Source organism: Balaenoptera borealis, assembly GCF_965194805.1.
Source record: "Balaenoptera borealis genome assembly, chromosome: 3".
NCBI lineage: Eukaryota > Metazoa > Chordata > Mammalia > Artiodactyla > Balaenopteridae > Balaenoptera > Balaenoptera borealis.
In genome coordinates, this window is record NC_138866.1 from 13090149 (window position 1) to 13111110 (window position 20962).

Below are 20962 nucleotides of genomic sequence, written 5' to 3' on the forward strand. Positions count from 1 at the left end.
CCACCGCGCCACCAGGGAAGTCCCATAACTAATTTTTGTATGTTGATTTTGTATCCTGTAATATTGCTGCTTCTCTTATTAGTCCTAACGGGTTTTTTGTGTGTGAAATCTTTAGGGTTTTTTATGTATAAGATCATATTATCTGCAAGCAGACATAGTTTTACTTCTTCCTTTCCAATTTGGATGTCTTTTCTTTCTTTTTCTTGCCTAACTGCTCTGGGTAAGACATTCAGCGCTATGTTGAATAGCAATGGTGAGAGGGAGCATCCTTACCTTGTTACTCATCTGAGAGGAAAGCTTTCAGTTTTTCACCATTGAGTACGATGTTTGCTGTGGGCTTTTCATACATGGTTTTGTTATGTTGAGGTAGTTTCATTCTATTCCTAGCTTGTTGTTAAGTGCTTTTTTTAATCATGAAAAGGTATTGAATTTTGTCAAATGCTTTTGCTGTATCAGTTGAGATGATCATGTGGTTTTTGTCCTTCGTTCTGTTAATGTGGTGTATTACATTGATTGATTTTTTGAATCTTGAACCATTCTTTCATTCCAAGATCTCATTTGGTCATGGTGTATAATCCTTTTTATGTGCTGTTGAATTCAGTTTGCTAGCATTTTTTTTTTTGGAAGAAAAATTAAGTCTTATTTATGTTTAAAACCAAACCACTAGAAAAATATATCACAGTCTTGAAATAGCAAACAGACAGGCTATATTATCATTTCAAGTAATAAGTTGGTAAAAACACAATGAGGTCCTTGATAAAACGATAAGGTGCCAGAACTGGGGCAAGACCAACGCATGTCGCAAAAGTGGTATTTGGTAACGAAGGGCTGTCCCGTTTTTTGCTCTAAAGGAGTCACAGCTTGCCCCTGAGTTGCTTTCTTTTTCTCCTCTGACCTTCGTGTTGCCAAGGGATTGCTTCAACAGAACTCTGTTATTACAGGGGGCAAAGTAAGCAATACTGGGTTTAGGCTTTCGTTCTATTTTGTTTTATGAAAACCAGATTTTTCCAAAGCCAGTATTTCATAACTCTCTTAATTAAGCAGCTAACATTCCCCTTCACTGTTCATTCCTGAATACTAGCATATAGCACAGTCAAAATCCCCTTTCCCTTCAAGGGTGAGTGTTACTGCAACATTGTCTTGTCACTCGGCTGACTCTGCTGCAGACAGCCTCAGGGCTCATCATGGCTGCCAGTTAGAGGGAAGGTTTGGTTCCCCTACCAGTGTGATAGCGCTTCTTATATTTTTGCAGGGTCTCCAGGCTGAAAGATGTAATGTGTGAGAATTTTAAGAAATGCGCTTCCACATCTTGATGGCCAGAAAGGACCCTTTCAAAGTTTTTATCCAAACTACCTCTCCCAACTCTACATCTTTAAAGTAGCTTCATGCCCTTGTATATAAAACAAAACCAAGCAAAACAAATCCCCAGAAGCCCCCTTTCCCCTTCTAAATTAGTGACCTCCTGGATTTTGTTTTATTTCCAGTTTATGGAAAATGTTGTAGTGATCCTTCTGGCAAACAGGAGGTTGGCAACAAATAGAAACACCTCTCCTCACACTCCACCAGATCATAAGCAGGTCAGATGAACCTGCCAGCCTGTTGGTATCTGTGTACTAAGAGAATCTGGTACCTTGGAGGGCTCTGGTTTGGTACAAGGGAGGCTCCCTGTTGCCAGGATAAGCCCTGGCCACATGAAATTCAGGCTCACAAAAACTCTCCTGTGCTATCTCTGACCCAAATTTTAGCACCAGGTTTTTTCATTTTCTAGGATTCAAACACAAAGGAACCAGTGTCCAGAGGCAAGTGACATAGGCCTTAAACTTGCTGCCATCCTTAATTTCCTCATTCATAAACTTTTCCTTAGAAAACCCAAATCCCCATTCCTCTTTTTAAATACATTCCTGCCTTCAGCCCCGGTGGCCAATAGCAGACATCTATTTCCCAGTGGATGAGAGAGACTCCTTCATCTTCTTGGTCATGGTTGGGGTGAGATTCATGTGGTCATCCACACACACTTGGTCACGCAACTCTCCAGCTGCCGCTTCACCTGAAGCTCTTTGCTCCCCGCATCGATTGAATCTTTGGCTTTGTCGTTGCCATGCATAGTGCACCGGGCCAGGCCGTCCTGGAACCTCTCCAGCTCGCTGGTCACCGGGGCCTGGGCTTGAGCCAGAGGTGCATGGCAGTGCCCAATGCACTGGTGCACTTGCTGCGTGGACGCCTGGCTGTCGTTACAGCAGCCGGTGCTGCACCGGAACATGAGGCCCTGAATCTTCCGGATGGTCTCTCTCCAGACTCTTCACCAGAGTCCACCGCCTCCTACATCCGGAGCTGCTGCAGCTCTGCCATGGCGCCCCCCCGCCGCCCGTGCTGCTCCCCACGGCGCCGGCGCCCACATGGACTCCCGCGCTGGAGCCCGCCCCCAGTTTGCTAGCATTTTGCTGAGGACTTTTACATCAGTGTTCATCAAGGATACTGGGCTGTAATTTTCTTTTCTTGTAGTCTCTTTCCCTGGCTTTGGTATCAGGGTAATGTTGGTCTCATAAAATTAGTTTGGAAGTGTTCTCTTCAGTTTTTTAGGGAAAGTTTGAGGAGGAATGGTCCTACTACTTCTTTAAATGTTTTTTAAGAATGTCCAGTAAGCCATCTGGTCCTGGCCTTTTCTTTGCTGGGAGATTTTTGATTACTAATTCAGTGTCCTTACTGATTATGGGTCTGTTCAAATTTTCTATTCATGATTCAGTCCCGGTAGATTGTATGTTTCTAGGAATTTATCCATTCTAAATCATTCAATTTATTGGGGTATAATTTAGTTTCTTGTAAGGTCTTCTCTTTAATTTCTGATTTTAGTCGAATCTTCTCTCTCTTTTTCTTAATCTAGCCAAGTGTTTGTCAGTTTTGTTTATCTTTTCAAAAATCTAAGTTTTGCTAATTTTTTTCTGTTGTTCTTCTGTTTTCTGTTTCATTTATTTCTGCTTCAATCTTTATCATTTCTTTCCCTCTGCTAACTTTTGGTTTAGTTTATTCTTCTTTTTCTAGTTCCTTGAGGTGTAAAGTTAAGTTGTTGATTTCTTTGAATCTTTTAAAATGAAATCCATTCCTGTCTCAATGAACTAAGATATTCTCTTTTGTTTTCTTTTTGAAATTAGCATATTGAAATCTTTAATTTATTAGGAATTAATTTATATATATGTGCGAGGTGGGGATCTTATTTTTTTTCTCTTTTTATATAGATAACCCAGTTGACTGAACTATTCATTGAATAGTCGGTTAATCCCTTCCCTACTGATTTGAAAAGCAGCTTTGTCATATGCCAAATTCCTGTGCATGCTTGTGAGTCTGTTTCTAGGCTCTTCATTCAGTTCTGTTTGTCTGCTTGCCTCTCCCTGAGTCAAAACTGAAAAATCTAAAGGGCCATAGCTTTACGGTATGTCTTTAATCTGGAAAGGTGAGATCTTTCCCCTCTTCACTCTTATCCTGTCATTCTCTCCTTATTTCCCCTGACCTTCCTCCTGCCTCTTCACTGTCTTTGCTATTCTTGGTCTTTTGTTCCTCAGTGTGTATTGAATTTATAAATTAATTTGGAGAAAACTGTGATCCTTGGGTATTGAATCTAACAACACAAATTTGCATAAATATTCATATTTTCCCATTTATTTCCTTGTCTTTTATGTCTTTCAATAATATTTTCTAATTTTTGTAATGATTTATACATATATTATTAGATTTATTTCTATTAACTTATTTTGTTCCTATTGACAACAATTAGAATATCTGTTTTTCTTGGCAAAGCATAGGAATGTTGTTGATCTTGTACATAGCAATATTGGTGAATTCATATTAGTTCCACTAATTTGCAGATTCACTTGGATTTTTTATGTAGATTACTATATTAAAAGAAAAATCAGAACTACTATTTGTAAGTAATGATGGCTTTGTATCTTTTTGATTCTCATACTTTTTATTTTGTGTGTGTTCGGGGATGTGTGGTTTGGTTTGGTTTTGTTGCTCTGTCTACTAAGTTTTATATGTATATATCCTTGCTTTTTACTTTAAGGCCATGTGTTTTAGGTTTTAACCATTTAGTATGGTATCTGCTCTAGGTTTTTGATAGATAAATTATATTCTTAGTATATTGATATAAGGAAATTCTTATGGTTTTTTCTTTAATCACCTAGTGGTGTGAGTTACGTTAATAGGTTTTTTTCTTTTTCAATGTTAAACCATCTTTCAGTTCTTGGAATAAACTTTACTTTCTGTGACATATATTTTTAATATATTGCTGGATTTTGTTTGCTAATATTTTATTTAAGATTTTATTGTCTAAGTTGACCTGTAATTTTCCTTTCTAATATTGTATTTGTCTGATTTTGACATCATGATTATACTAACATCATGAAAGTAATTTGGAATAGTTTATATAGGATAGACAGTTCCTCTGAAGGTTTCCTCTGAATGCACTTCTAGCTATGAGGGTGTATTTTTTTCTTTTTTTTTCCCTTCTAGGTGCATATGAGTGGCTTTTCAAATACTGATTTAATTTTTTAAAAATATTTACAGTTATATTCAGGTTTTCAATTTTTTCTTGAGTCAATGTTGGTAAGTTATGTTTTTATAGAAAATGTTATATTTTTGTTTTTAAATTCTTTGGCATCATATTATTCATAGAAGTGCTTTAGTTTTTAATCTGTATTGTAACTGCAGTAATGTTGCCTTTTAAATGACTAATATTACTGATGTGTAACTTTCCTCCTCTTTTCTTGCTCAGTTTGCTAGAGATTTGTCCATTTTATTAGTCTTTTTCCAGAAACAGCTTTTATCAAGCCTCTCAATTTTTCTATTTCTTTGATGATCTTCCTTTATTACTTCATTCCTTTTACTTTCTGTTAGTTTCTTTTGTATTCTTTTATTAAACTTTTGAGTTGGACATCCAGCTCACTAATATTTAATCACTCTTTTTTTAATAAAACTGAATTTCTAAGAACAGCTTTAGATGTATCTCGCAAGTTATAATATATAGCATTTTTACTGTTATTTATTGTGGTTTTTTACCTTGGGCCATGAATTATTTAGAAATGGGTTCTTAAGTTTTCATGTATATAGGATTTTTGAGCTATCTTTTTGTAAATGAGTTTTAGTTTTACTGTTTGGACAAGAAAACATATATGGTTTTATTTCTGTGGTTTTTGAGATTTGCTTTGTGACCTATTATTTGGTTAATTTTTGTAAATGTGCCATGAATACTTGAAAAGACTGTATAGTCATTCTCTAACTGTTAGATATCAAATTTTATATATTTTCGTGAACATCATGCATATCTTCCATAGCTTCACCAATTATTTTCCTGCTTGATCAGTCAGTTGTAAAAGAGATATGTTAAAGTGCCCACTATGATTGTGGATTTGTCCGTTTCTTCTTGGAAATCTCACCATTTTTGCTTTATGTGGTTTAAGGCTCTTCAAAAATTTTTGATTGTGTTAGTCTTGGAATAGTGTTATTTTCTAGTGAAATGTTCCTTTCATTATTATGTAGTGACCCTGCCTAATTTTAATAATTTTTTTTTGCCTTAAAGTTCATTTTCCTGCTATTAATAAAGATATTCCAGCTTTCTGTTGGTTAATGCTGGTCTGATATATCTTTTTCCATCTCTTTACTTTCAATATTTCTTTGTCATTATGTTTTAGGTGTGCCTTTTGTAAATAACATATAACTGGATTTTGTTTTTGATCCAGAGAGTGTCTATCTTTTAACTGGTGAGTTAAATCTGTATATTATGACTGCTGATATAGTTTTATTTATTTCTCTTATCTTGCTGTGTGTTTCTCTTTATCATCATTTCTCTTTGCTTTTTTCCCCTTCTTTCCTCTCTTCTATTTAAATGATTAAGATTTCTTTATTTCATTTTCCCAGTTGTCTAGAAGTTATATATATTCTATATCTGTTCTTTGAGTGGTTATTACCCTGAAATTTTTAACTTATGCAGGCATACCTTGGAGTTATTGTGGGTTCAGTTTCAGACCACCACAATAAAGCAAGTCACATGAACTTTTTGGTTTCCCAGTGCATATAAAGGTTATGTCTATGCTAAACTGCAGTCTATTAAGTATGCTATAAATAGCATTATGTCTTTTAAAAAGTACACACCTTAATTTAAAAATACTTTATTGCTAAAAATGCTAACCACCACCTGAGCCTTCAGTGAATCATAATCCTTTAGCTGGTGGAGGATCTTGCCTCGATGTTGGTGGCTGCTGACTGATCAGTGTGGTGGCTGCTGAACGCTGACCTCACTGTGGCCATTTCTTAAAATAAGACAACAGTGAAGTTTGTCTCATCAGTTGACTCTTCCTTTTACAGATGATTTCTCTGTAGCATGCAATGCTGTCTGGTAGCATTTTACCCAGAATAGAACTTTCAAAACTGGAAACCTCTTAAATCCTGACACTGCTTGATAAACTAAATTTATGTAACATTCTAAATCCTTTATTGTCATTTCAACAATATTCACAGCATCTTCACCAAGAGTAGATTTCATCTCAAGAAACCACTTTCTTTGCTCATCCCTAAGAAGCAGCTCACCATCTGTTAAAATATTATCATAAAATTGCAGCAATTCAGTCACATCTTCAGGCTCCACTTCTAATTCCAATTCTTTTACTTTTTCTACCATATCTGCAGATACTTCCTCCACTGAAGTCTTGAACCCCTCAAAGTCCCCCAGGAGAGTTGGAATCAACTTTTTTCAAACTCCTGTTAATGTTGGTATTTTAACTGCTTCCCATGAATCACAGATGTTCTCAATGGCATCTAGAATGGTGGATCCTTTCCAGAAAATTTTCAGTTTACTTTGCCCAGATCCATCAAAGGGATCACTTGTCTATGGCACCTATAGCCTTAAATGTATTTCTTAAATAATAAGACTTCAAAGTTGAAATTACTCCTTGATCCATGGGCTGCAGAATGTATGCTGTGTTAGCAGGCATGAAAATAACATTAATCTCATTGTACATCTCCATCGGAGCTGTTGGGTGACAAGGTGCATGGTCAATGAGCAGTAATATTTTGAAAGGAATCTTATTTTCTGAGCAGTAGATCTTAAAACAGTAGGCTTAAAATATTCTATAAACCATGTTATAAGCAGATGTGCTGTCATCTAGGCTTTGTTGTTTCATTTAAAGAGCACAGGCAGAGTAGATTTAGCATAATACTTAATGGTCCTAGGATTTTCAGAATGGTAAATGAGCACTGGCTTCAACTTAAAGTCATCAAATGCATTAGCCCCTAACAAGAGAGTCAGCCTATCCTTTGAAGCTTTGATGCCAGGCACTGACTTCTCCTCTCCAGCTAGGAAAGTCCTAGGTGGCATCTTCTTCCAATAGAAGGCTGTTTTGTCTACACTGAAAATCTGTTGTTTAGTGTAGCCACCTTCATTAATTATCTTAGCTAGATCTTCTGGATACCTTGCTGCAACTTTTGTGTCAGCACTTGCTGCTTCACCTTGCACTTTTACGTTATGGAGACAGCTTTCCTTAAACCTCCTGAGCCAACCTTTGCTAGTTTCACTTTTGCAGCTTCCTCGTCTCTTTCAGGACTTCATAGAATTGAAGAGAGTTAGGGCCTTGCTCTGGATTAGGCTTTGACTTGAGAGAACGTTGTAGCTGGTTTGATCTATCCAGACTACTAAAACTTTCTCCATATCAGTAATAAGGCTATCTCGCTTTCTTATCATTCATGTGTTCACTGGAGCAGCACTTTTAATTTCCTTCAAGAACTTTTCCTTTGCATTCACAATTTGGCTAACTGTTTGGTGCAAGAGACCTACCTTTTGGCCTTCTTGGCTTTTGACATGCCTTCCTCTCTAAGCTTAGTCATTTTTAGTTTTTGATTTAAAGTGAGAGCTGTGTGACTCTTCCTTTCACTTGAACACTTAAGGGTCATTGTAGGGTTATTAATTGGCCTAATTTCAATATTGTTGTGTCTCAGGGAATAGGAGAGCCCGAGGAAAGGGAGAGAGATGGGGGAACAGCCAGTTGGTGTCAGATCACATACAACATTTATCGATTTAAGTTTGCTGTCTTATATGGGCCCAGTTCATGGCACCCCAAAACAATAACAATAGTAACATCAAAGATTACTGATCACAGGTTAGCACAACAAATATAATAATAATGAAAAAGTTGGAAATACTGCGAGAATTACCAAACTATAACACAGAGACAAGAAGTGAGCAAATGCTGTTGGAAAAAATGGTGCCAATAGACTTGCTTGTCACAGGGTTGCCACAATCTTCAATTTGTGAAAAGCACAATATCTGCGAAACACAGATAAACACACAATAAAGCAAAGCACAGGGCTTCCCTGGTGGCACAGTGGTTGAGAATCTGCCTGCCAATGCGGGGGACACGGGTTCGAGCCCTGGTCTGGGAAGATCCCACATGCCACGGAGCAGCTGGGCCCGTGAGCCACAATTACTGAGCCTGCGCATCTGGAGCCTGTGCTCCGCAACAAGAGAGGCCGCGATAGTGAGAGGCCCGCGCACTGCGATGAAGAGTGGCCCCCGCTTGCCACAACTAGAGAAAGCCCTCCCACAGAAATGAAGACCCAACACAGCCATAAATAAATAAATTTTTAAAAAAAAGCAAAGCACAATAAAACGAGGTGTGCCTGTATACCGACTTAACAGAGTCTAAAATTAACAATTATGTCTATGATTGTCATGACCACTACAAGAACATTAGAATGTTTTAGCTTCAGTTATCCATCTCATTTTATATGTTACTGTTACTTATTATTTTAGTCCCATCTTGTGTTATATTTCCCAGATTGATTATTGTGTAATTATTATTTTCATTTTATAAATTCAAACCTTGTTTAGATTTTGTCACATGTTTACCTGTTTTCTCTGCTCACTACTGCTTTTTACATCTTACTCTTTTCTTGTGAGTTCAGTTTATTTCTGAAGTGCATCCTTTATATGTCTTTTTTTTTTTTAACAATGAATTTTTCTTTTTTTAATTTATTTTATTTATTTATTTATGGCTGTGTTGGGTCTTCGTTTCTGTGCGAGGGCTTTCCCTAGTTGTGGCAAGTGGGGGCCACTCTTCCTCGCGGTGCGTGGGCCTCTCACTATCGCGGCCTCTCTTGTTGCGGAGCACAGGCTCCAGACGCGCAGGCTCAATAATTGTGGCTCACGGGCCCAGCTGCTCCGCGGCATGTGGGATCTTCCCAGACCAGGGCTCGAACCCGTGTCCCCCGCATTGGCAGGCAGATTCTCAACCACTGCGCCACCAGGGAAGCCCCTAGATGTCTTTTTAAACAAGGATCAATGAATAGTAAACTCTTTGTCTTAAAATGCCTTTATTTTGCCTTGCATATTCAGTGATAATTTAGCTGGATATGAACATACCTAGGAATGGACTAGGTTTTTGTCTTTGGTATCTTTTTATTGTAAAATAAAACACAAAAACAAAATGAAAATATGGCTTAGTGAGTTATTACTATAAAGCAAACACTCTTATAACCACCACTCAAGTTAAAAAATAGAAATTTGCTACCCATGGATATATTTTTATTTAGTCTGCTTGGGACTCTCGCAACATTCAGGATAATTTTCTCAAATATGTCGTATACTTCACAGATTCTCTTTAGTTGTGTCTAGTCTGTTTAGTCTGCCTATTTTTATTGTATTTTTTCATTTATACAGTTCTATTGTATTCTCTTTCATATCATTCTAGTCTTTTCTATGCTGCTATATTGTTTTATGGATATTTTCCTTTATGTCTTTCATCTTTTACAACATACTAGGCCTTTTCTAGATTGCTCTTCTAGTATTTCAAGTAATTCTTCTGTTTTGTTTGCACAGTATAGTTCACTAATTTGTAATTTTGAGACTTCAGTGCTTTATCTGTGTGAATCCTGAGGCAGCTAAGTAGTGGGAATTTCTCTAGTTCTGTCATATGTTCCAGAGTGTCACCATGTTGGACCAGATTTTCTCACTTTCCCATACTATGGAGGAAAGAGTAAATTTAGGTCCCAAATCTACAAGAGCCACAAGCCTAGGGATTTGATTCCACAAGAGGAACATTTATTTGTTTGTTTTTAAATCTAGGGCTCAGACAGAAACAAACCTGGGCTACTGGGTGAATTTATTTTTTCTAGACTTTGCTTTCACTGAGGGTTCAGCTTTCTTAGATTCCAAGGTTTACACAAGAGTAGTAATTCCAGTCCGCCTCTTTAGAGCCGAGGGCCTCATCTTTTGTCCTTATAAAAGTATTGAAATTCAAGCTTCTGGATTGCTAGGATCTGAAACAACTTCCCTTCCTTTCCTTTGTGCTGCCGCGGCCCAGGTCCTATGGGTACCTCTGGTTTTCAGCATCCTCTTTGTGGCTGGCACCTAGGGATTCCCCTTTCTGTCTTGTGAGCATAGACTTGGATGATTAGCAATGCAATATTTCTTCTTAAAAATCCAACATTTGGATATTTGTTGTGAGATTTGTCAAAATAGAGATGGGAAAAAATACAGAATGGGGGAATAAAAATTTCTTTGGTAATTTTACATTTAACTCACAAATTAATCTATATATCATAAGCAGATAAGATCAAGATAAAACATTGGCAAATAAAAGCTAGGCATGATTTAATCTCGTGTTTATTGAGTAATGCCTGAGGGTTTGGCAGTTGAGTTCCTATTTGGATTCTTCCTTAGAAGGAAACCAGTTTTTTGTCCAGTGTTACCTGATCTTTCTCTCTAAGGCACAGTGAAGCCTCCTTGATCAGCTGATACTTAAACACAAGAATACTCCGTATTATGTGCCAGGATGGTGCACACACTGCTTTTACTATTTTCACATTCAGTTAAATTCTCCTTCACAATCTTTTAACACTGTAGTGTTTAATAAGTAATGTTGCTTATAAAATACTATGGACTTAACTGCAAAATTGGCTGATTGCCTGTCTCCTTGAGAAAAATATTAATTTTTAATAAATAATAATCATAATAGAGTTTAGCTATGCTATCCTAACCTTTTTATATCATAGTTCATAACATATTACCTTGAAATCTTTTTTGTCCCCACCAGAGACCTTCCCCTATCATACTTCATCAGTTTGTCTTCTGGGTACAATTATTTGAAAGGCATTCTGCATACATTCTACATCAGTGGTCCCCAACCCCCGGGCCGCTGACGGGTACCTGTCCGCTGCCTGTTAGGAATTGGGCCACACGGCAGGAGGTGAGTGGCGAGTGAGCAAAACTTCATCTGCCGCTCCCCATCGCTCCCCATTGCTTGCATTGCTGCCTAAACCATCCCCCCATTCCCCCCCTTCCCCTGGTCCATGGAAAAATTGTCTTCCACGAAATCGGTCCCTGGTGCCAAAAAGGTTGGGGACCACTGCTCTAGATAACATGCATCTTCCTAGGCAGATAAACACAAATTCAAAAGTTAAAATTGGGGCTATTTTTTACAATAGAAGATAAACTCTTAGAAAATTGAGACTGACACACTAAAAGTTAGAATTCGGAGGGAGTAACACTTCCATTTGGGGCAGAGGAAGAAGAAGCATATACAGAATTGCAAGAGGCTAAAATGGCAATGTTTTAAAATAACAGAGAGACTTAAGAAATACTTTGTCTTTGTTTACTATTGTTCCTCAGGGATTGGAACGTCCCAACACTTAAGCTTAATTTTGCTCTCTCTTGGAATTTTTATAAAATAAATAATTATCTCTTAATTATTTATTAATGTAGACACTACCTACGTCCCTCCCTCCTCCCCCCCAAAAAACAGAGAAGCTAAAGTGAATTTTAAAAAAGCTCAGAAATCACACAGAGAAGGTAGAAGAAATATCTTTGAGGACTTAATGTGGTTCTGAGCTTCCTGTATGTCAAGACAATGGAGAACTGAACTGCATCGTTGCATAGTTCTCATTGTCAGATAAAGAAAAAAAAGAGACATGGAAAGTGGTGGTGACTATCAGATCTTTCCCACAGTAATCAATAAGATCCATATGTTTCTTACCGGTTTTACACTAAACTTATGAATATCTAGTATTTTGAAGAAGAGAGTGTGGATTTTCATGACTTTCAAGTTGTAAAATTTAATCATTATCGCATACTTAAAAGAAAATGTGCATTATTCCAAAGTGGCTTGTAACACAGATATGCCTATAAATAGAAATGAAAATTTATATGTACTAAAAAGTCTAGTTTTCTAAATAAATAAAAATCTAGAGAAGCAATAAATCAAAATTTGCAATCTTTTTACTCATAAACCATTTTGGAGAATTATTTTTATTTTCTTTCAATATATCTAAACTTGATTTAGGATATGTTTTAAAGATATCTTTTAAGATGAGATCAAATGACACAGACATAGAAAAGAAACTTATGGTTACCAAAGGGGAAAGGGGGAGGAGGGATAAATTTGGAAGTTGGGGTTAACAGATACATACTACTGTACGTAAAATAGATAAACTACAAGGACCTACTATATAGCACAGGGATCTATATTCAATATCTTGTAATAACCATTATAATGGAAAAGAACCTAAAAAAGAATATACATATGTATATATGTATAACCAAATCACTTTGCTGTATACCTGAAACATTGTGAATCAACTATACTTCAATAAATTAATTAATTTTAACTAAAACAGTTGACTGGAATTCACAAAGAAAGATGAGATCAAATGATAAATACTATGACTTAGCAATTTTTATGTGTTTCTTTATGTCAGCTATATAATGATTTTTGCTTAATATCCTATAAAGGGCTATTGCATAATAAATAGTGTATTAACTAAAAACACTACATATTTAGTTTTATGAAGCTTGGGAATTTTTTTTTTTTAGATTTTCAAACTATGACCAGGCTTTACTTCATACACATTCTTTTTTGTTTGTTTTGTTTTGTTTTTGATATATATACTTTTTTTTATTGGAGTATAATTGCTTTACAATTTGTGTTAGTTTCTGCTGTAGAACAAAGTGAAGCAGCTATATGTATACATATATCCCCTCCCTCTGGAGCCTCCCTCCCACTCCCCCCATCCCACTGAAAAGTAATTTTGGAGTATTTCTTTTTTAATAATTCAGTGAAGAAATGAATGCTTCCTAAGCATTCACATATTTTTTTCAATCTAAACATGTCTAACAGAATGTTTAAAATTATTCATTACTTTTAAATGCAAATTTATATGAAATCAATTTTATTTAGCCTTAATCGTTCCAGTAGTTTGATACAAAATTAGCATTTGGTACTGAAGTGATGAAGCAGAGAGATAATGACATTTGATATATAGTTTATCATAGCTGTTCAATGAGATTATTCTGCCAGGTAACAAGAAAGAAAATTTTCTGCAGATCTAAGCATAACTGGATTATTTCTTTTAGTTTCTAGGGGAATAGTAATCTTTCAATATATATAGTACATAAAAAGAAAGAAGTGAGTCATAAACCATATTAATTTTATTTTTCTTTATATAAAATTATATATTTTTGTAAAATTATTGAGCTGTATATATCATAATTAAGTAGTTTTAATACATTTGTTATCACAGGGTTTAAATAAATTCATTACATTCATTATCTCTGGGCTGAACTTTCAGCCAATAAAACTAGGGCCTTCTACCACTTCTATAACATTGCTAGGGTAGTGTTCTTTATGTTTAAAGCTGGTGAATAAAAAGAATGCTTATTTTTCTTGAAACCTTGCTGGTAGAAGAAGAATAAAGTGTAAATTGAAAAGCTTCCTCTAAAATAGTTTTTTTTTTTTTAAAGAAATCTCCATTTTAATTTTTATTTATTAATTTATTTATTTTTGGCTGTGTTGGGTCTTCGTTTCTGTGCGAGGGCTTTCTCTAGTTGCAGCAAGTGGGGGGTCACTCTTCATCGCGGTGCGCGGGCCTCTCACTATCGCGGCCCCTCTTGTTGCGGAGCACAGGCTCCAGATGTGCAGGCTCAGTAGTTGTGGCTTACAGGCCTAGCCGCTCTGTGGCATGTGGGATCTTCCCAGACCAGGGCTTGAACCCGTGTCCCCTGCATTGGCAGGCGGATTCTCAACCACTGCGCCACCAGGGAAGCCCCTAAAATAAGTTTTGTAAAATATTTTAATGGTACCAAAGTGCCTTTAAAATTTTAGATATAGCCATATGAATGTACATTGTTAAAGAAGAATTATTTTTCCCCTATTTAATTTATCTGCATAACAATTCATATATTTTTTTCTCCTTATTACATTGAGATATGACACAGTTGGTCATTTTTTTAATTACTTAATTTTTTAAGATTAATTTTTAGGCTGATGTATTAAATTAGCCCTTTTTAAAGTTCTACAAAAGAGAAACAACTGTCTTTAAGAGGCAGTATTTTTTTTAAAAGACAGTTCTGCTCATCATCACTTAAACCCACCATCGGCAGTGCCAAACTTAAACATGATGGTAAGATTGGAAAAATTCTTTTCATCCTTTTTCATCTTTGGGTTCCCTGTTTCCCTTCTTAGTATTTGATCTTCCTTTCTCCTTCAGGTTTCCCAATGTTTTCCCAATCTTGCCGATCTGGAAATAAAGTCATTCACACTACTAGGACTATTTGCACTTACAAGAACAGTTAAAGAAGTCAGTGATTGAAATATATACACACACAGAAAAAAAGAAGAGCGAATGAGTGGATTCATTAATGTATGGATGGATGGTTGGATGGATGGTTGGACGGACGGACGGATGGATGATAGTAGAGTTTCAGGGCTTAAAAAGTTTACCCATTTACCTCATACTGTATAGGTGTGTATATATAGGTCTGTCCTGGTGAGAAGAAGGTCTGTCAAGTAGCTTCTACCACTACTTTGCTACTGTGGTGTATCTCAACACTGCCGTGTAGTATTAACTCTCTCTTCTTGTCACTTGTCATACGAGCTTAAAATCAAATCCCTTTTTCTTTGTTTGATTGTTTGTTTAAGGCTGAAAGAGCATATTCCTTTTGTGGAACTATTGAATACATGGCACCAGATATTGTCAGAGGGGGAGATTCAGGACATGACAAGGTATGTTCTATTTTTGACACTTCCTGATATATCTCTATAAAATGTATATTAAGAATCCTAGTTAATAACTTAGGCCCTCTTTTTGGTGTTATCTTCATTTTTTTACCTTTCCTTTGCTTTGTATACACGAACATATTATGATATCTATCTAGTCTTTTGGAGGAAAAAAGATAATGGAAAGGTTAGGACATTCTAGATTTCCCTTTTTTCAGGTTTTGTTGATGAGGATAATATTTTGTTTTATAGAATAATACTCTTGTTAAAGGAAATCTCAAAATCGACTAATTCTTCAAATAATAATTTTTATTTTATTTCCATTAAAAGTATCATGTCTTGAGCAAAGCATCCGTTGTAACCCTGTTTAAAACAGAAATCACCCTTTGTCTGTTGCATGTGACCTGGCCTTTTAGAACACACCTGGGCCACAGTACAATGCAGAGGTGTCATGAATGCATAAACAATGCACATTGTCCCCATTGGAGTCATGCTGAATGACTATGGACAGTGCTTATTGGCATTATTGATTTTTGCTAGAAAAACATATGGAAACTATTTCACCTTCAGTCGACAATTTGCTTTGTAAGAGATCCTTAAAAAGGGAGTCTCTCATATTTTCTTATTCTCAATTTCTGCTTTTAACTTTGTAGTGATATTGGAAACGTTGTTGATTACCTCTTCAACAGAAAAAACCATTGTGACAATCCTTGGAGAAAGAAAACAATTCTGCATTCAGGATAGTCTAAGTTTGTTTTCCTAAGCCTTCTAAAAAACTCAGTTTTTTCCCTCCTCACTTCCCTTTGTATGTGCAAAATGAAGATTGTAGATGAGGCTTTCTAAGTAGTTATAAAATCTAGGTCACATATTTTTTCTTCCTGTATTAAAGGGTACAGATTTGTTCAGTTCTTTCTTAACACTTTTGCTTTATTAATAACGTTCTCCAAATAAGGAATTCTGACTATTATTTTGCTCCTCATCTCCCCATCTTCCTCATCCCCTTTCAAAATCTCACATATACCGTAGGAATATCTTTTTTTTTTTTGGCTGCGTCGGGTCTTAGTTGTGGCATGCGGGATCTTCGCTGAGGCATGTGGGATCATTTGTTGCGGCGCGGGCTCTTCATTGTGGCGCACAGGCTTCTCTCTAGTTGTGGCGTGTGGGTTTTTTTTTTCTCTCTCTAGTTGTGGCACAGGCTCCAGAGCGCACGGGCTCTGTAGTTTGCAGCATGTGAGCTCAGTAGTTGTGGCACATGGGCTTAGTTGCCCTGTGGCATGTGGGATCTTAGTTCCCCGACCAGGGATTGAACCCGCGTCCCCTGCATTGGAAGGCGGATTCTTCACCACTGGACCACCAGGGAAGTCCCCAGTAGGAATATCTTAACAGTGGAGAATCGGTGGTCTCCTTGCTAACGACTAATCGTGCATTTACGAGCCCTTAGGAGTTCTTCAAGTTTGTGTGGTATTGGTTTCAGTCCGTGACTAGGAATCTGATTATAGATCTGTATTAATTTACGAGCATGGTTCAGATCCAACGTTGTAAGGGTCCTGACTCAGATGGCAGTAAAGCTGCTTGTATAAATAAAAGAATTGAATTACTGATTTAGTTTATATGTTATTGTTATGTATTTTCTTTAAAATAACTCTAGGCTCACAAACTTTACATCATCTCTCTGAAATCTTGGCTCTGAAATTTGGAAGCAGAGAGTTTAAAATTTTAGCACCAGTTAATTTCTCATTGGTGTAAGCTCATATATCCAACAACTATTGAAATCTTGATTTGCCTAATTGTAAAGGAACTAATTTTCAATATATCAAGATTCTTTAAATTCTGTATAATTTGCTATGCTCTCAGTTCAGGTAACTGCTTTTATAAATTGTTTTCCAACGTAGATCACATTTTATTTTATATTATTTTCAGTCTTTCCATACCTCCCAGAAAGTGAAGACTGCTAGATTTATGTGATTGGTTCCATAAGAGGAATTGATATAGGTGGTTATGAAAAAATAACATCTTTTGATGGGATTTTTTTCATTTTCGTTCTTTGGCTTTAAGAAATTTCATATTTATTGGAGCTGAATAGTTAATAAAAATGCTGATGGGTACGTTTTTCCCCCTATCATAAGTCCAAAGATTTTCCTTACTTAAAATTTTAAAAATTTATTTAAAATTTAAAAAATTTTTTGGGGCGTAGGGAAGGATGGATTGGGAGTTTGGGGTTAGCAGATGCAAATTGTTATATATAGAATGGATAAACAACAAGGTCCTACTGTATAGCACAGGGAACTATATTTAATATCCTGTGATAAACCAAATAGAGAAGAATATAAAAAAATTATATATATATATATATCTGAATCACTTTGCTGTATAGCAGAAATTAACATAACATTGTAAGTCAACCATACTTTAATTTAAAAAAAATTTTTTTTTAATTAACCTAAGTAAAATCATTACTAGTTTAGGAAATAATTGAAACACTTTTAGCAATAGAAACACTTGATTGACTTCTCTATGTTTAAATTCTGTTCTGAGGATACCTGAATATTTGTCCTCTCAATGTCTTTTTTGCATGTGCTAATTTAATACTCCTTGCACAGGAAGCTGTGTACAAAATCTTTTTGTCAAAATGTTGTCAAATATATAGATTTATTTTGTTCATTTTTCTTTTTTATAAAATAAAATTAGTTAATATTCTAGAAAATGAAATTACTGTTGTTTTATAGGCAGTTGACTGGTGGAGTTTAGGTGTTCTAATGTATGAATTACTAACTGGAGCATCTCCTTTCACTGTTGATGGAGAGAAGAATTCCCAAGCTGAGATATCTAGGTAAGACCTAACAAAATAAAATAAGTGTATTGTTTTCTCAAAGGAACTGATGAAACTTCTGCAATTGGGCTGATAGAAAAAATACCTTTTTTAATGGGGTAGACAAAAACGATGTGTAAGTGGTAAATTTCCAATTATATTCCTGTAGGATATAGATATATAACCTTTATATTTCTTTATATTTTATATGCCCAATTAGATCTTAATTTTCGTAGATAGTGTCGTAATTTTTGTGTGCTCCAAAGTACTTAGCATATCGTCTTAACCTAATGTTTATTTGATGGATACTTTTTTCCCATTGTATACATAATGGAATTTCTTTGTGACTTTAACTTAAAGAAACAGTAGTGATATTTTTCAAATCATGGATATAGGCTCAATAGAAACAAATACCATAAAATCACCCTCTTGTAGGTTATCATAGCATTGTTTTCCTTTCCTTCATAGCAGTTATCACAATTGCAGTGTTAGATTTTTGTTTGTAATTATTTGGTTAATGTCTGTCTGTCCCACTAGACTGTAAGCTCTGTGAGAGCCAGGGGCCTGTCTGGCTTTGATCCTCAGCATTGTATGCTTAGATGCCAGCACAGTGCTTACCATGCAGAATTCAATGAATGTTCTTGGAATGAAATGAGTTAATGAGCAAATAAACGAAGTGTGATAAAACATTGTACTAATTACTAGTTATGTTTTTGTCCTGTTTTTACTTGAATTTTATAACTTTGAGAACAGATTTGACATTAAAAATTAAAAATTGAGACTTCCACTTCTTACCAAGATGGAATAACAGGGACCGGATTTACTTTCCTGCCTGAAACAGTTTTTTAAGTGGGCAAAATATATGAAACCACAGTATGGAAGACATTGAACATCTAGCAATGAAGCACAGTGAACCCTGAGAGACGGGAAATAAACGAGGTGAGCCCTATGATTGCCCAGCTTACTGCCTTGAGACAGTATCCAGGCTGCAGTGCAGGGAGGGGTAACACAAGTGGAGCCGAGATGGAAATGACAGTCCAGGAAAGCCAGGGAAGCTGGAGTGTGCAGGGCAGAGTGTTGGAGAGGAGAAAGCTGCAGAGAGAGAGTGAAGTTCAGATCTCTGCCGAAGGTACCCCTCAAATACTATTCAGTTAAGTAGTGATAAGCGCCATGTGTGAGGGAACTACTCAGTATAGTTAAGATGTTATTTCTCTCCAAATTGATCTATAGATTCAGCACAATTAGAATCCCAGCAGGCTTTTTTTTTTTTTTTTTTAGTAGAAATTGACTCCCTGGGTCTAAATGCGTAGGACCTGGGTCTAAATGCATAGAATAGCCAAATCACCTTTGAAAAAGTAGACCAAAGTTGATTTGAAGACTTACAAGCTGCAACAATTAAGACACTGTGGTGTTTGTATCAAAATAGACAAATCATCAGTGAAATAGAATAGAGAGCCCAGAAATAGAACCACACAGATATAGGTAACTGATTTTTTTTTTTTTTACACAAAGGTGCAGAGTCAGTTTAGTGGAGGAAAGATAGTTTTTCAACAAATCATTCTGCAACAATTGGCTATCATATGGAAAAAAGTGAACTTCAATAAATACTTCACTCTATAGAAAAATTTTAAATGGATCATAGAGCTAAATGTAAAACCTAAAATTATAAAATTTCTGGAAGAAAACATAAAGGAAAATCTTTGTGACCTTGGGTTAGGCAAAAATTTCTTAGATAAGACACAAAAAGTGCAATCTGTAAAAGCAAACATTGATAAATTGAACTTCATCCAAATTAAATACTTCTGCTCTTCGAAAGAAACTGTTAAGAGAATGGAAAGACAAGGCACAGACTGGGGTAAAATTACAAATTATGTCTGATAAAGGACTGGTATGCAGAATATATAAAGAACTCTCAAAACTCAAGGAAAAAAAAAAAAACTATCCATTTTTTAAAAGGGGCAAAAGATTTGAACAGACAGTTCACCAAAGAAGATCTGTGGGTGGCAAATGAGCACATAAAAAGATGATCAACATCATTAGTCTTTAGGGAAATGCAAATCAAACAACAATGAGATAGCACTGTATACTCCCTGGAATGGCTAAAAATAAAGTGACTGACTATATTAGGGTTCTCCAGGGAAACAGAACCAATAGGATATATACACACATATATATAAAAGGAGATTTATTGTAAGGAATCAGCTTACACAATTATGACAGCTAAGAAGTCCCACGATCTGCCGTCAGCAAGCTGGAGACCCAGGGAAGCCGTGGTGCAATTCCAGTCCAAGTCCGAAGGCCTCCGAACCGGAGGAGCCCATGGTGCAAATCCCAGCCCAAGGGGAGAAGACCAGTGTTGCAGGTTGAGCAGGCAGGCAGTTAAGGGACTGAACCCTCCCTTCCTCCGCTTCTCTTTCTATTCAGGCCCCCAAGGGATTGGCTGGTGCCCACCCACATTGGGGAGGGGATTCAAATGCTAATCTCATCCAGAAACACCCTCACAGACACACCCAGAAATAATGTTTAATCTCAGCCTGTGGCCCAGTCACGTGACACTTGAAGTTAACCATTACAAGTCCAGCCCCTGTCACCTTGGCAGCCATTTGCATCTCCTTAAACTGTACTTGATCTCCAAATAAAGACAATAAGGTGGTCATTCCACCTAACATGATACAGCTGTCCCAACAACCCACTAACCCCTTCCCCAGAAGAGGACCTAAAGTCCTTGAGTGGTGTAGTGATATCCGCTCTTCTCCTTGAAATCCCATAACTTAAAGACTATGGTATAAATTTAAAATACTTAACTACCATGGTATAAAGTCAACACATCTTATCTGACATGATGAAGGAATAAGGGAGGAAAGGAAACAAATACATAATTTATACACACACTTATTCATAGCAAAATAAGGAGGAAATACACATGGCAGTTACCGTCCTCATTTCTATAACTGGTTACGGGGTCATAGCTGGTCTTTGTAACTGCCTTCTTCCACTACCTACTTTGTATTCCCTTTGCCCTCAACAAGTACCTCAGCTCGTGGGGTGATCCAAACCTTCATTCCCAAAGAATGTGGGCCATTAATAGTCCTGACTAGATTGAGTTGTAGTTTTCAAT

General features: G+C 36.3%; 1 protein-coding gene and 1 pseudogene across 4 annotated transcripts in view; one reads left to right on the plus strand and one right to left on the minus strand.

Annotated features, from left to right (window-relative positions):
• RPS6KA5 (ribosomal protein S6 kinase A5) overlaps positions 1-20962 on the plus strand; it is a 182932-nt gene that overhangs the window by 123141 nt on the left and 38829 nt on the right. For 2 of the 3 annotated variants that reach the window (XM_082384518.1, XM_082384519.1), the window contains 2 exons: positions 14958-15041; positions 17762-17865. In XM_082384518.1, the coding sequence (XP_082240644.1) occupies positions 14958-15041; positions 17762-17865 (188 nt within the window). The other variant, XM_082384520.1, reaches the window with a different exon arrangement.
• LOC309625283 (protein FAM136A pseudogene) lies at positions 208-14951 on the minus strand (annotated as a pseudogene). The gene has a single exon. The product of its transcript is annotated as a protein FAM136A pseudogene (transcript).